The 13,878-nt window shown below is 41.2% G+C and overlaps 1 protein-coding gene across 3 annotated transcripts in view; it reads left to right on the forward strand.

The window, feature by feature from the left end:
• Window positions 1-13,878, forward strand: part of UBE2K (ubiquitin-conjugating enzyme E2K) — a 58,022-nt gene that overhangs the window by 505 nt on the left and 43,639 nt on the right. Inside the window, exon 1 of one of the 3 annotated variants that reach the window (XM_014548681.1) lies at window positions 10,589-10,651. The exons of the other annotated variants lie outside the window; for them this stretch is intronic. Coding sequence (XP_014404167.1) covers window positions 10,589-10,651 — 63 coding nt within the window. Of the gene's footprint in view, window positions 1-10,588; window positions 10,652-13,878 lie in introns of those variants that run through there. 3 annotated transcript variants of the gene reach the window in all.

A 13,878-nucleotide genomic window follows, 5' to 3' on the forward strand; every position in this document is an offset into this window, starting at 1 on the left:
TAGAAGTGTGGCTGCTGGGTGGAGCGGGGGGAGCAGGCCGAGCCGGAGAAAACCCGGGAAGTGGGCGGGGGGAAGGGGGACGGTAACTGGATCCGGGGAGCCGCGGTGCTCCGGGGCCCGCACTTCGGAGGGTGTTCTGGGTGGTAGCCTGTGGCCTCCACCGTCCTTTCCGGAGGGAAGGCGCGGTGAGAACGCCTAGGTATTGATGGGAGGCGGAGGACGTTCCGAGTTACCCTCTCAGTGGGGTGTTGGGAGAGGAGGAGGGACCTACTGCGATGCCATCGTATTTGAGTGGGGAGATGAGGGAATTTTCACCTCAGATAAGCGATTAATTCCCTGCCAGATCATTATCTCATGTTCATTTACTCCCCCCCCCCCTTCCTCGGCTCCTTTTCTATTGACACCTAAAGCTTTTAACTGGATAAAGGCAAGTTGTTCGGTGTATTGAAGGCATTTAGATATTTTTAACGGGGGTGGGGGGGAATGGAGTGTATGATAAGCTGATTTCAAAACATTACAAGTTACAGAAGTAACAGATCAGAGAGCCTCTCCTCAGACAATGCCTCTGTGACTGTGTTGTGCCATGAAACTTCATTATGATGTGTCCCTCATTGTTGATTCTTGCTTTTGAAACAGCCCTGTTGAAAACATGAGGTTTCACCTGATTAACACGTGGTTATATCTCCTTTTTAAGTGAGTAGGTGTATCATAACATACCTGAATTGACTAAAAAATTTTTTTTTTTTTGTCTAAAGCTCCTCTTGAGTCCTGCAGAATTTAGATACTCTAGTGTTGGCCACATTTATTTATATAAGATCCTCAAAATGTTCTAGTAACTTGACTCAAAACCATGCAAGTATCAGTACAGTTTTTCATACCCAATTCAAGAATGCCAGGTTGTTTTTCCTTCTTGGAATTAACAAAGAAAGATTAAAAAGCAATACTGAAATGGTTGTTATTTTCAAGTTGACAGATACCATTATTGAATGTATGATTGCTGTTTGTATTTTTCTCCTGGTATTTTTATCATCTCAATGATCTGTGAAATTCGGCATTCTAAGTACGTGATGAGTAATTGAAATACATACAGGGGTGGACAAAAGTAGGTTCACTGTGTCATTGTGACATTCTTTTGAGTTAAAAAAGATATTGTAATAATCATAACCTGCATGTCTTTTTCCATAGGAACAACCGTAAACTACTTTTGCCCACCCCATATCTGATAGCACTTGAGTTTTATTTGTGCTATTGAGTCTATAGTGTGTGTTTTACTTTTGCCCACCCCATATCTGATAGCACTTGAGTTTTATTTGTGCTATTGAGTCTATAGTGTGTGTTTACACATCTTTCCAATTAGACATGGAGAAAATAGTTTAAAATTATATAAAAATTACAAATACAAGCAGATTTATTGAATGTAGTAGTATATAGTATAATCAGTTTTACAGAGCATGTGTATGAACTCTGACCTCTCTGTTCAAGTGCCAAAATTCTGAATGGAAGGATGACTTTGTATTTTTGTGGTACAGTGCAGAAGTAGTCATCTGATATGCAGTGAAATAATGACTTTATTTTTTTGTTTAATAAGAACATATATTCTAGGATAGTTAACATATATATTTGTAATGAAACATTGCAGCTAATATTTTACCAACAGCCCCAAACATTTCTTCTATAATAAGATTGTACAAACCTGAAACTTAATATTAAACTTGTAGTGCTATATATTCTGTTTCTTAAAAGTGGTAAGGGCTCTCAACTTTTCACCATGATATTCTTAGAGTCAGATAACTTAATTTTGGAATATAACCAACAAATAGCTTTATTTACACCAATATTTTATTTCATCTGTATTTTAATAAGGCCAGTTCTATAAGTGAATTCTTTTCAACTCATTGAAGGACTTGTAGTACAGTCCATGTGTGTGTGTTTTTTGTTGTTCTTTGTTTTTAATATATTTTTATTGATTTTAAAGAAGGGAGAGGGAGAGAGATAGAAACATCAATGATGAGAGAGAATCATTGATCGGCTACCGCCTGCACACCCCCTACTGGGGTTCGAGCCTGCAACCCAGCATGTGCCCTTGACCAGAATGGAACCTGGGACCCTTCAGTCCACAGGCCAACGCTTTATCCACTGAGCAAAACCAGGCCATGTGTTTTTCTTTTTTAATGTAAAATGCAGTATCTTGAGTCACCTATGTAAATGTCCAGTTTACTAAAGTTTAGGTTTCATATGCTTGTTTTGCTAGGAATACTGGGTTTGTTTAAGGATTTTGTTTTGTTTTGGCCTTTTGAGTGCCTTTGTAAAGAATGATAATGTTTGGTGAGTTCTGGCCATAAGCTATAAGTGGCCATACTTGGAGTGTGTTGTTAATTAAAAATATAAACATCAAGAAAAAAACAGATGTGAAAAGTGAGGTGCAGAATAGTGTGGAGGAGGACACCATTTGTATCAGAAGTGGGGAAAGTGTGTATTTTTATAGGTGAAAGGATTAATGAGAAATTGGTAGGGTTGATTACTTCTGTGTAAGGTAATTGGTGTCTGGGGCAACAGGCATCAAAAGATCCCTTTTGAATTGTGAGTCATGTGAACATGTTATTTAGTCAAAATAAATAAAATAATAAATAAAAACACCATCAAGGCCATTTTTCCTTGAAACTGTTTGGAAAGTCATCCTTGTCTGTCAGATACTAATTTTAAATCTGAGAATTGTAAGTAATGTTTCAAAGTTGCTAGGAGTGGAAAATTGCTTTAAAGTATATTCTGTAGTTATTCTGTGAGTCAAGTTACATAAGTGAATTGTTGATTGTGAGGACAACTATAATCTATTCATAGGTTAATATTTACTGTAATTATTGTTAACTACCATTTGTAGAGTGGTTCTCAGTACCATTTGTTTATTCATTTTTGCTAATTTTCAACTGGTCTTTGAGTTAGATTTTTTATTTCTTAGTTGCAGAAATTGAAATTCAGAGAAGTTAAATTATTTGTCTATAAACATATAGCTTTGGGATTAGGATCTAGGTCTGCTTATGCTTATATTATACTAGAGGCCCAGTGCACGGATTGTGCATCAGTGGGGTCCCTTGGCCTGGCCTGCGGGGATTGGCTGAAACCGGCTCTCCGACAATCATGCAAGGGGTCCTGGATTGTGAGAGGGCGCAGGCCTGGCTGAGGGACCCCACCAGTGCATGAATACGTGCACTGGGACTCTAGTATGCATATAAGATCTTTGGTTAATCTCTTCCCGCCCCCCCCCTCCCCCTTCCCCTGAGATTCATCAGTCTGTTCCATGTTTCCATGCCTGTGGTTTTCGCTCCTGTGCTGAGTGTCTGCCCCCTGATGGTCAGTGTGCATTATAGCTACTGGTCAGCAGTCAGCCCGTCATGTAGGCGCTTAATATATAGATTGTACCACGCTGTTATGACTTGCCAAAGACAAAGGCATGCTTTTATTTAATTATTTAAAAATAATTTATCCTGGATTGTACTACACAACCTATCAACCTTTTTATTTTTTGTTAATCCTCCCAAAAGGGTATTTTCCTGTTGATTTTTTTTTTTTTTTTTTTTTTTGAGCGAGAGAGAGAGTGGAGAGGGGAGAGAAAGAGAGAGACATAGGTTGGTTGCCTTCCCGAACATGCCCTGACTGGGGCCTGGGATCAAACCTGCAATCCAGGTATGTGCCCTTGACCTGGAATGGAACCCTAGACCCTTCAGTGCACTAGTGATGCTCTTACCACACTGGCCAGGGCCCAACACAACCTAATTTAATTGTTAGTTTAAACATTAAAATAAGTGTTACCTGTAATTAACTTGAAAGATTTACTTGCATTTCAGTATGCAATATATTTTAAAATTCAAAGCTCGGTGAAATAAAATGCCTTCAAATCAGTGTATTTGTTCTTTAAAATTTTTATTATTTATTTTTATGTTTTTTAAAAATTGATTTTAGAGAGAGGAAGGGAGAAGGATAGATAAAAACATTGATGAGAGAGAGAGAGAGAGACACATTGGTCTGCAACCCAGGCATGTGCCCTGACCCGGGATCAAACCGGGGACCTCCTGGTTCACTGGCTGACACTCAATCACTGAGCCACATAGGCCAGCCAGAGTATATACTCTTATTCTTGTGCTTAATGGTATCTGTAGTTTTTTCATATCGTAGCTATACTTTACTAACATTTTCTGGGATATTCATAGGGAATATTTAAATCTATGGCATTAACAAATTGATTTCATGTATACTATTTATTATTATATAAGTTTTCCTTAAGCATGTAAGTGGATTTTTATATGTTATAACTTATATATTTAACATATGTGCTCTAGATTATTCTAGATAGTAGCACAGCCAGCTCTTCCCCCCCACCTCCCTATCTTCTTTTTTTTTGCCAGTTGTATCAATTAAAAATGTCCTTAGAGCCTTAGCCGGTTTGGCTAGGTGGATGGAGCGTCGGCCTGCGGAATGAAGGGTCCCAGGTTCGATTCCAGTCAAGGGCATGTACCTTGGTTGCGGGCACATCCCCAGTAGGAGGTATGCAGGAGGCAGCTGATTGATGTTTCTCTCTCATCTATGTGTCTGCCCCTCTATCCCTCTCCCTTCCTCTCTGTAAAAAACCAATAAAATATATATATATTTTTAAAATGTCCTTAGATGTTACAAAATATTGAGAACCACTGCTTTAGACAGAACTCTTTAGGAGAACATTTAAGACTATTAACTATATAAGATGTGTAGAATAATTTATCTAAAAAATGAATGAAGCCAAACCGGTTTGGCTCAGTGGATAGAGCATCGGCCTGCGGACTGAAGGGTCCCAGGTTCGATTCCGGTCAGGGGCATGTGCCTTGGTTGCGGGCACATCCCCAGTGGGAGGTGTGCAGGAGGCAGCTGGTCGATGTTTCTCTCTCATCGATGTTTCTGGCTCTCTGTCCCTCTCCCTTCCTCTTTGAAAAATCAATAAAAAATATTTAAAAAAAAAATAAAAAATGAATGAAGAGTAAGGCACAAAAAATTATATAGCATGGCTACTACTAGCTTTGAACTTTCAGGGTTTTAAAAAAAATTTATTTTAGAAGGATCTCAATTTTTGTTGTTCCACTTATGTATGCATTCATTGGTGGTGGTTGTTTTTTTTAATCCTCACCCGAGGATATGTTTTTAAATTGATTTTAGAGAGAAAAAAGAGAGAGAAACCTCCATGTGAAAGGGAAACATCAGTTGGTTGCCTCCTGTACATGCCCCAGCCGGGGATCAAACCCATATTTTTGGTGTATGGGACAATGCTCCAAACAACTGAGCTACCTGGCCAGGACTAAACTTTCCTTTTAGATTTAAAGAAAATGGTGACATTTCCTGGTAAAAATCAATGTAACCAGTATTTGTACAGATTTTTTAGTAGAAAAGGTTGGTGTTTTTTTTCTTTTAACTTTATTAGCCTATTTGAAACTATTCCCAGGCTTTTTCAGCTTAAGTAGGTGAAAGAGTGGTTTGTGTATAAGCAAAAACTGAAAAGAGCTGCGGTGTCCATGGGGCTTGGGCTTAAAAAAATTAGAGATCTAGATTTTATCAGATCCATAAACAAAATTTGAAAAAGCAGTCATAATACAAAATAGTACCTCCTAGTAACTTCTTCAATTTTATCTTCAGAAATTGTCTCAATTCAGTTTGCTTCATTCTTGAAAGCCTCATCAAAATTCTCCATAAGCCTGGCTGGTGGCTCAGTAGTTGGAGCATGTCCAGTACTCCAAAAGGTTGCAGGTTTTGATTCTGAGTCAGGGCACATGTTTAAGTTGTGGGTTCTACCCCCGGTTGGGATGTGTATGGGAGGCAACCAATTGATGTTTCTCTCACATTGATGTTTTTCTCTCTCTCCCTTCCCCTCTCTCTCTAAAAAAAAAAAAAAAAAAAAAATCAATAAAAAACATCCTTGGGCCCTGGCCAGTGTAGTCAATGGTTAGAGTGTTGCCCTGTGCATTGGAGAGTCACAGGTTTGGACTACCATCAACGGCATGTACCTGGGTTACAGGTTCAATCTCTGCTCCCTATTGGGGTGTGTGTGGGAAGCAACCAATTGATATGTCTGTCACATTCATGCTTCTCTCCCTTCCTCTCCCCCTCTTCCCCTCCCTCCCTCCCCCCTCTCCTTCTGCCTTCCCTTTCACACTCTAAAAAAATCAATGGCCCTGCCCTGACCGGTTTGGTTCAGTGGATGGGGCGTCAGCCTGCGGACTGAAGGGTCCCAGGTTGGATTCCAGTCAGGGGCATGTACCTTGGTTGTGGGCACATGCCTAGTGGGGAGTGTGCAGGAGGCAGCTGGTCGATGTTTCTCTCTCGTCGATGTTTCTAACTCTCGGTCTCTCTCCCTTCCGCTCTGTAAAAAATCAATATATTTTTTAAAAAATCAATGGCCCTAAGCCGGTTTGGTTCTGTGAATAGAGCATCGGCCTGTGGACTGAAGGGTCCCGGGTTCAGTTCCAGTCAAGGGCACATGAGGGGCATGCAGGAGGCAGCTGATCAATGATTCTCATCATTGATGTTTCTTTGTCTCTCTTTCCCTCTCCCTTCCTCTCAAAGCAATAAAAAGATATTTTGAATGAATGAATGAATGAATGAATTGAAAAATATCCTCACTCCTTGGGTGAGGATTTTAAAAATTCTGCACAAGATCTGGAACTTCATCATCATCCTCTCCTGTAGCAAGGATGCTTTTCCCTACACAGATTGTTTGGGCAGAGCTTCAGCCAGTCTCCTTTAACTAGTCAGATTGTCTGCACAAAGCTGGTTTAAGATGCTGGGTAGCACTTCTGTCAGCTGTTTTGTCTCAGCATGGCCTGTAATAGTGCAAGTGTTCACTGCTAGAGATGCCTGAACTTTAGGGTTGTTAAAGTGGCTCACTGTTCCTTGGTTTGTGAACATATTTACCAGAGTAAATTGTTTACCTTATCTTCTTTAATGAGAACTGAAGTTTTTTATCATCTGCTGTGGCTGTTCTGTGAACTACCTTCTTTCTACGACAAGTTCCTTTCTCACCAATGTGCACTTGTGCCTACAGTTTGGCCAGTTTCTCTTGGATCACGAGTTTCTTTCATCTTGTAGAGGAAGTGGGCTGCACAGGGGACTAGGGTTGGCACTCGGGGAGTCTTGGGCAGACCAGCTCAGAATAAGCATACACATGCAGGGACACAATATGGCAGCTTGGTATCTTTGTTTTTAATAACTTATTTAAATAGTGTGCCTTTTGGGGTTCTGGGTGTGGGTTGAACAAGGTAAGCTTATAGATTGGGTAAAAAAATGAAAAATTTAAAGCCTGTCCAAGCAATGTTGACTGGGGTGCATTTCTTGTTTTACTTTACTATTATAAAGACTTTCATCTCTATCCATGAGGCATAGATTTAGATGCATCTGGGGTCCCCTAGTATATCACCCCTCTGTGTAGACTATACTTATTTCTTCGTAAATGTTATCAGGAGTTATTGAGCATATTGACCACAGCCCCAGAAGACTTACCTGATTGGGAGATAGGGAGTTCTGAGGGTATGCATATGAAGAGAGGTTCTCTAGCTAGATTTTAAAGGAAAGTTAAAACTGACTTCAAATTTCAGAAGGCAATCCCAAAGAAATTACAGGAATATGTAACTTATAAGTAAACTAGAGGCCTGGTGCACGGATTCATGCATTGGTGGGGTCCCTCAGCCTGGCCTGTGGGGATTGGGCTGAAACCGGCTCTCCAACATCCGTAGGGGTCCCGGATTGTGAGAGGGTGGTTCTCAGGTGATGAGCTCCGGAATAGGCCTCCCTCCTCTCTGGTTCCGGGTGCATCATCCGAAAACCACAGCTGCCAAGTCACTGTAGCTCGGCAGCTCCTGTGTTGAGCATCTGCCCCCCTGGTGGTCATTGCGCGTCATAGCTGCTGGTCGAATGTTCGGCCCGTCGCTTAGGCTTTTATATATGTACTAGGGACCTAGTGCACAAATTCGTGCACCTGAAAGGAACTGTGGGCTGTGAGGCTGCTGTGGGCACAGGGGCGGGTTTTGGCCCTTCCTCCGTGCCCCCGCCTGGCCCCTCCCGCCTTGGTCCCCGGTCCCCAGTCTGCTGGCAGCCCCGTTCCCGCCTCTGCTGCTCCCACACACTGATGGCGCCAGCCCCGCTCGCACCTGCTGACAGTGCAGAGTGATTAGGGCCAGCGCTAGCAGTGGGTGCAAGTGGGGCTGGTGCCCCAGTTACCCCTCAGGAGCAGGGGGAGGTGGAGAAGCCCTGAGGGGCGATCGGGGTGGTTGCCGGGCGCCGGCAGTGGGTGCAAGCAGCGGCTCCGGCACCAGCAGCGGGTGCGAGCGGGGCCGGCACTGGCAGCAGGTGTGAGCACCAGGTGGGACCCCGGTGCGCAGGAGCAGAGAATTTTTGGTAACCACCAGAGGCTCGCCTAGATGACAGTGACCGGCACCCCACCTTGGTCTGGCAACCCCACTCACCTGCTCCACCATCCTACTGCGGCTGACGCCCGCCATGTTTCGTGCACACCCCTGGTTGTCAGCACACATCATAGCGACTGGTTGTTCAGTTGTTCTGCTGTTCGGTCTGTTTGCATATTAGGGTTTTATATATATCAATACTGTAAAAACTGAATGCCAATAAAACTTTTAAGTACAACAAGTGACAGTTTAATATTGAATATTGTATTTAAGTGTATTTTGCTTTTCTCTCTTGGTGTGAGAATTTAAGTTTGCCTAGAACTATTTACCTTCTTAAGAATAATATGGTAAATATAGCTAAGGACACATATGTAATACCTTAATCAATAAATAAAAAAGTAAAAATCTAATTTAACAAGTAGGTTGTATATGATATTTCATTGTTTAAAAGAATGACTAAATAAAGCATTTTATGTTATTCATAAAAAAAAAAAAAGATTGTGAGTTTTGGAATTAGATTTGCTTTGAGTCCTGGCTTTTCTACTTAATATCTGCAGCACTGACTCTGTATCGCAGTTGTTGTTTTTTTATCTGTAAAAATGTTAGGAAGATTAAGAGAGTTGTTACAGCGCTTAGAGCAGGGGTGGGGAACCTTTTTTCTGCCAAGGGCCCTTTGGATATTTATAACATTATTTGCAGGCAATACAAAATTATCAACTTAAAAATTAGCTTGCTATATTTGGTCAAACATTTATTAACTCACCCAGATATTCCCCACCCCTAGTTTAGAGCAATGCCTGGGACACATTAAACATTCAGTAAATGGATAGCTGTTAAGATGTCAAAATTAACTACCCTTTCATATTCTGCTTATTGTTCTTCTTGTACCATAAAGGTTTCCTTCCATGTTTTAGTGATAGCTTAAAGATCCTTTCAATGTTTTAGTGCTAGTTCTATGTAAATTTCCCTCAAGGAAAGGCTTAAAATGTGGGGCTTTAGTGCTTCTTTGTCGTTGTGAGGCTAGTGTCTAAGGAAAGTACAGAGGAATTAATGTGGGACTTGTTCTCTAGGTGTTGGTTAATCTTTATTTTATGTTGTTATTATTTTTTAATCCTTACCCAAGAATATTTTTCCACTGATTTTTAAAATTTTTATTAATTTATTTTTTAAAATATATTTTTATTGATTTCAGAGAGGAGGGGAGAAGGAGAGAGTTAGAAACATCAGTGACGAGAGAGAATCATTGATTGGCTGCTTTCTGCACGCCCCTTACTGGGGAATCAAGCCACAACTCGGGCATGTGCCCTGGACCGGAATTGAACCTAGGACCCTTCAGTTCAAAGGCCAGCGCACTATCCACTGAGCAAAACCAGCTAGGGCTCCACTGATATTTTTAGAAAGAGTGGAAGAGAGAGGGGAAAGAGAGAAACACATCAATTGGTTGCCTCCTGCAGGCGCCCTGGCGGGGGAGGAGCCTGCCACCGAGGTAAGTGCCCTTGACGAAATTGGAGAAAATGTGTTAAAATGTGATCTAAATGACAAGTAAATAATTTGGAAGTCTTTTGGATAATATAGCGTTATGGGATTTTTTTTTATTTCTTTTTTTTAAATATATATTTTATTGATTTTTTTTTACAGAGAGGAAGGGAGAGGGATAGAGTGTTAGAATCATTGATGAGAGAGACACATCGATCAGCTGCCTCCTGCACACCCTCTTCTGGGGTTGTGCCCGCAACTAAGGTACATGCCCTTGACCGGAATTGAACCTGGGAACCTTCAGTCTGCAGGCCGACGCTCTATCCACTGAGCCAAACCAGTTAGGGCTATTTCTTTTATTTTATTTTATTATTTTTTCCATCACCATTTATCCCCACTATACCTTCTTCCACCTCCACCCACCCTTGGATTTCTTCTTTTATATATGTGTGTGTGTGTGTGTGTGTGTGTGTGTGTGTATTATTGATTTTTACAGAGAGGAAGGGAGAGGGATAGTCAGAAATATCGATGAGAGAGAAACATCTATCAGCTGCCTCCAGCACACCCCCTACTGGGGATGTGCCCGCAACCAAGGTACATGCCCTTGACTGGAATCGAACCTGGAACCCCTCAGTCCGCAGGCTGATGCTCTATTCACTGAGCCAAACTGGTCAGGGCCACCCTTGGATTTCTTGATGTGGCTCTGGTCAATGGGAACTGGGCCAAGGAATCGAGATTCTAATCCTATGCTGTGTAAAGTAAGTTTGAATCCCTTTGTAAAATTCCTATTTTAAAATTGGGTGTTGAAAACTAGAAAGTGGTGGTCACATCCATCTGACATTCATGGTGTTATATAATTCTGAAAATGTAAGAGAACTTCATTTAAAACCTATGTTCTAAAAAATAAAATAAAATCTGTGTACTTTTTCCTCCCTTTAATTCCTTGCTGTTACTGCAAATTTAAAATAACTACCTATAGTTGAATGCCTGTTATCTAACATTTTATATATATGGCAGCCTTATAAGATTGTTGTTGTTTTACAGATTAGAAAGTTGCAGTTCTGAAGAAATTAACTTTCTCAGATTTCAGTAACTTGGTGGTACAAGGTTTTTGAAATAGGTCTTTGACTCCAAAACATTTACTGACTATGATGGAAACAATAGTGTACAGTCATATCTACTTACTTCCTGCCCATTATTTTTAAAGATGGTTTTTATTTTTTTTTTTTAATATATTTTTTTATTGATTTTTTACAGAGAGGAAGGGAGAGAGATAGAGAGTTAGAAACATCGATGAGAGAGAAACATCGATCAGCTGCCTCCTGCACATCTCCCACTGGGGATGTGTCCGCAACCCAGGTACATGCCCTTGACCGGAATCGAACCTGGGACCTTTCAGTCCGCAGGCCGACGCTCTATCCACTGAGCCAAACCGGTTCCGGCTAAAGATGGTTTTTAGAAATGTGAAATATTTTACACTTAAGTTTTGAAAATAATATATGAACACCTTTTATAGCCATGGTCCAGATTTAACAAATTTAACCATCTCATTCAAACTGGCCTGAGCCCCCTCCCCCAATAAAACATACCATACAGATGAAGCTCATCTTGTAACCTTTTTCCTCTCCGGTCTCCAGTATGTTGGAGTAACCACTATGTGAAGTTGGTGTATATCCTTCCTATTTGTATTTTGTTTTTACTATTGGTAAACATAGTATTTTTTAGTGTAAAAACACTCCTTGGTGTTTTAAAACTTAAAAACCACTTAATGGATGATTATTATAATATTCTACATCCTGCAACATTGCTTCCTAGCATTGTATTTTTTGAGGGTTTTTTTCTGTGACAATGCATATTGCTTCAGTTCTTCAATTTAAACTATATAGTATTTTATGTCACAGTTTTTTAATTCATTCTATAGATGGCTTGTAGTTCTAACTTTTAGCTATTTGAAAAAAGATGCCTTGCCCTGGACAGTGTTCTCAGTGGTTAGAGCCTGTCATTCTGTTAATTATTTTCAGCCTTTGTGTGTTTATGAATGTTCCTAGTAATTATAAATGCACGGCTAGTATATGTAGCCTTTTTTCTCAGGTGACTGTGGGTGCTTTGCTTTGAGGTTTCTTTGTTTCTTGTGACCCATCCTATTTGGAACTGGCACATCAAATTGTGGATTGTCTAATACTATTGGTTTTCAGTGATAAAACATTTTGTGCTTCATTTTTCTTTTTCTTTTTTAAATATATTCTTATTGATCTCAGAGAAGAAGGGAGAGGGAGGAGATAGAAACATCAATGATGAGAGAGAATCATTGATTGGCTGCCTTCTGCATGTCATACACTGGGGATAGAGCCAGTAACCTGGGCATGTGCCCTGACTGGAAATTGAACTGTGACCTCCTGGTTTATAGGTCAGCATTTAACCACTAAGCCACACAGGACCTGCTGTGCTTCATTTTTCTTATATATCATTTGGTAGTAGTTCCTTTATTTAAAAACTAGAGGCCTGGTGCACAAAAATTTGTGCACTCGGGGGGGTCCCTCAGCCCGGCCTGTGCCCTCTTGCAGTCTGGGACCCCTCGGGGGATGTCCACCTGCTGGCTTAGGCCCGCTCCCCGGGGGATTGGGCCTAAGCGGGCAGTCAGACATCCCTCTGGCAGCCCAGCAGCCCTCGGGGGATGTCCACTTGCCAGCGGGGAGCAGGCCTAAGCTGCAGTCGGACATCCTTAGCACTGCTGAGGAGGCGGGAGACGCTCCTGCCGCCACCACTGTGCTGGCAGCCATCAGCCTGGCTTGTGGCTGAGCAGAGGTCCCCCTGTGGGAGCGCACTGACCACCAGGGGGCAGCTCCTGCATTGAGTGTCTGCCCCTTGGTGGTCAGTGTGTGTCATAGTGGCCAGTCATTCCTAGTCATTCTGCTGTTAGGGTCAATTTCCATATTACCCTTTTATTATATAGGATACTGCAGTTTATGAATCTGTCTATTCAGTTATTTTCATTTTCTTGCTGGTGCACACATGCAAGATTTTGGGTGTATATTTGAGAGTGGTATTACTAGGTCATTGAGTGTTTGGATGAGATTTTTAGGTGGTTATATATGTCAGACAATTTTTTTATATCTGTGGGCTTGGTCATACTTTAATTATATCCTTAGGTGTTTACTTAGATGCTTTATCTGCATCTGCCCATAGGAAGTGTGAGTGTGAGTCATTGAGGGCAGAGACCTACTGATTTTTGATTCTTCATTGCTTAGCACATTGCTTGGCAAGTCAGAGGTACTTGTTTTCCTGAATGATTTTAAGGATTTTCTTAAGCTCCTGGGTGGTCATCCCCAACCACTATGAAAGTAATGCCTTTTATCCTGCCTTTGGGACTAGGAAGGAGAGTTGACTATGTTGATAAATGTGGCCTCTTGGTGAAGTTGGGTTTCTGTTCTAAATTTAAGTACTGATAATGTAGTCAGGTTCTGCATAGGGGTGATATAATGTCCAAGCCAAAAATTGGGAAATACCTACCCCCAACCCCTCCCTTTATTTTGTATTTTCCCTTTTGAAGACCTCAGGAGCATCTATTTAGTATTATACAGGGTGGGGCAAGAGTAGGTTTACAGTTGTTCACTCTGAAAATAGTACAAGAATAAACTGTTTTTTGTACTCACAAAAGTAAACCTACTTTTGCCCCAACCTGTTTATGATGACATCTGTATTTCTGGGTTTAACTCTTTAATTTTACATTTTTCTTTATTCAACAAATATTTATTGAATGCTACCTGTGTTAATAAGGTAGACATGGTCCATGCTATTGTGGAGTAAGTTATGGTTTGATAAGGCAGTGAGATACTAATCCTATATAATAAAGAGGGAATATGCTAATTGGTCCTAATGGTGTCTAAGTCACGACCAGTCAAAGGTGTGCGCGCACAGGAACTGGGGGGGCGGGGACTTGCACCACCAGGACGTGAGGCTGCCGCTGGGGGCGGCCCCCCAGCAG

The sequence above is a fragment of the Myotis brandtii genome, unplaced genomic scaffold (genome assembly GCF_000412655.1).
Source record: "Myotis brandtii unplaced genomic scaffold, ASM41265v1 scaffold520, whole genome shotgun sequence".
In the NCBI taxonomy this organism is placed as follows: domain Eukaryota; kingdom Metazoa; phylum Chordata; class Mammalia; order Chiroptera; family Vespertilionidae; genus Myotis; species Myotis brandtii.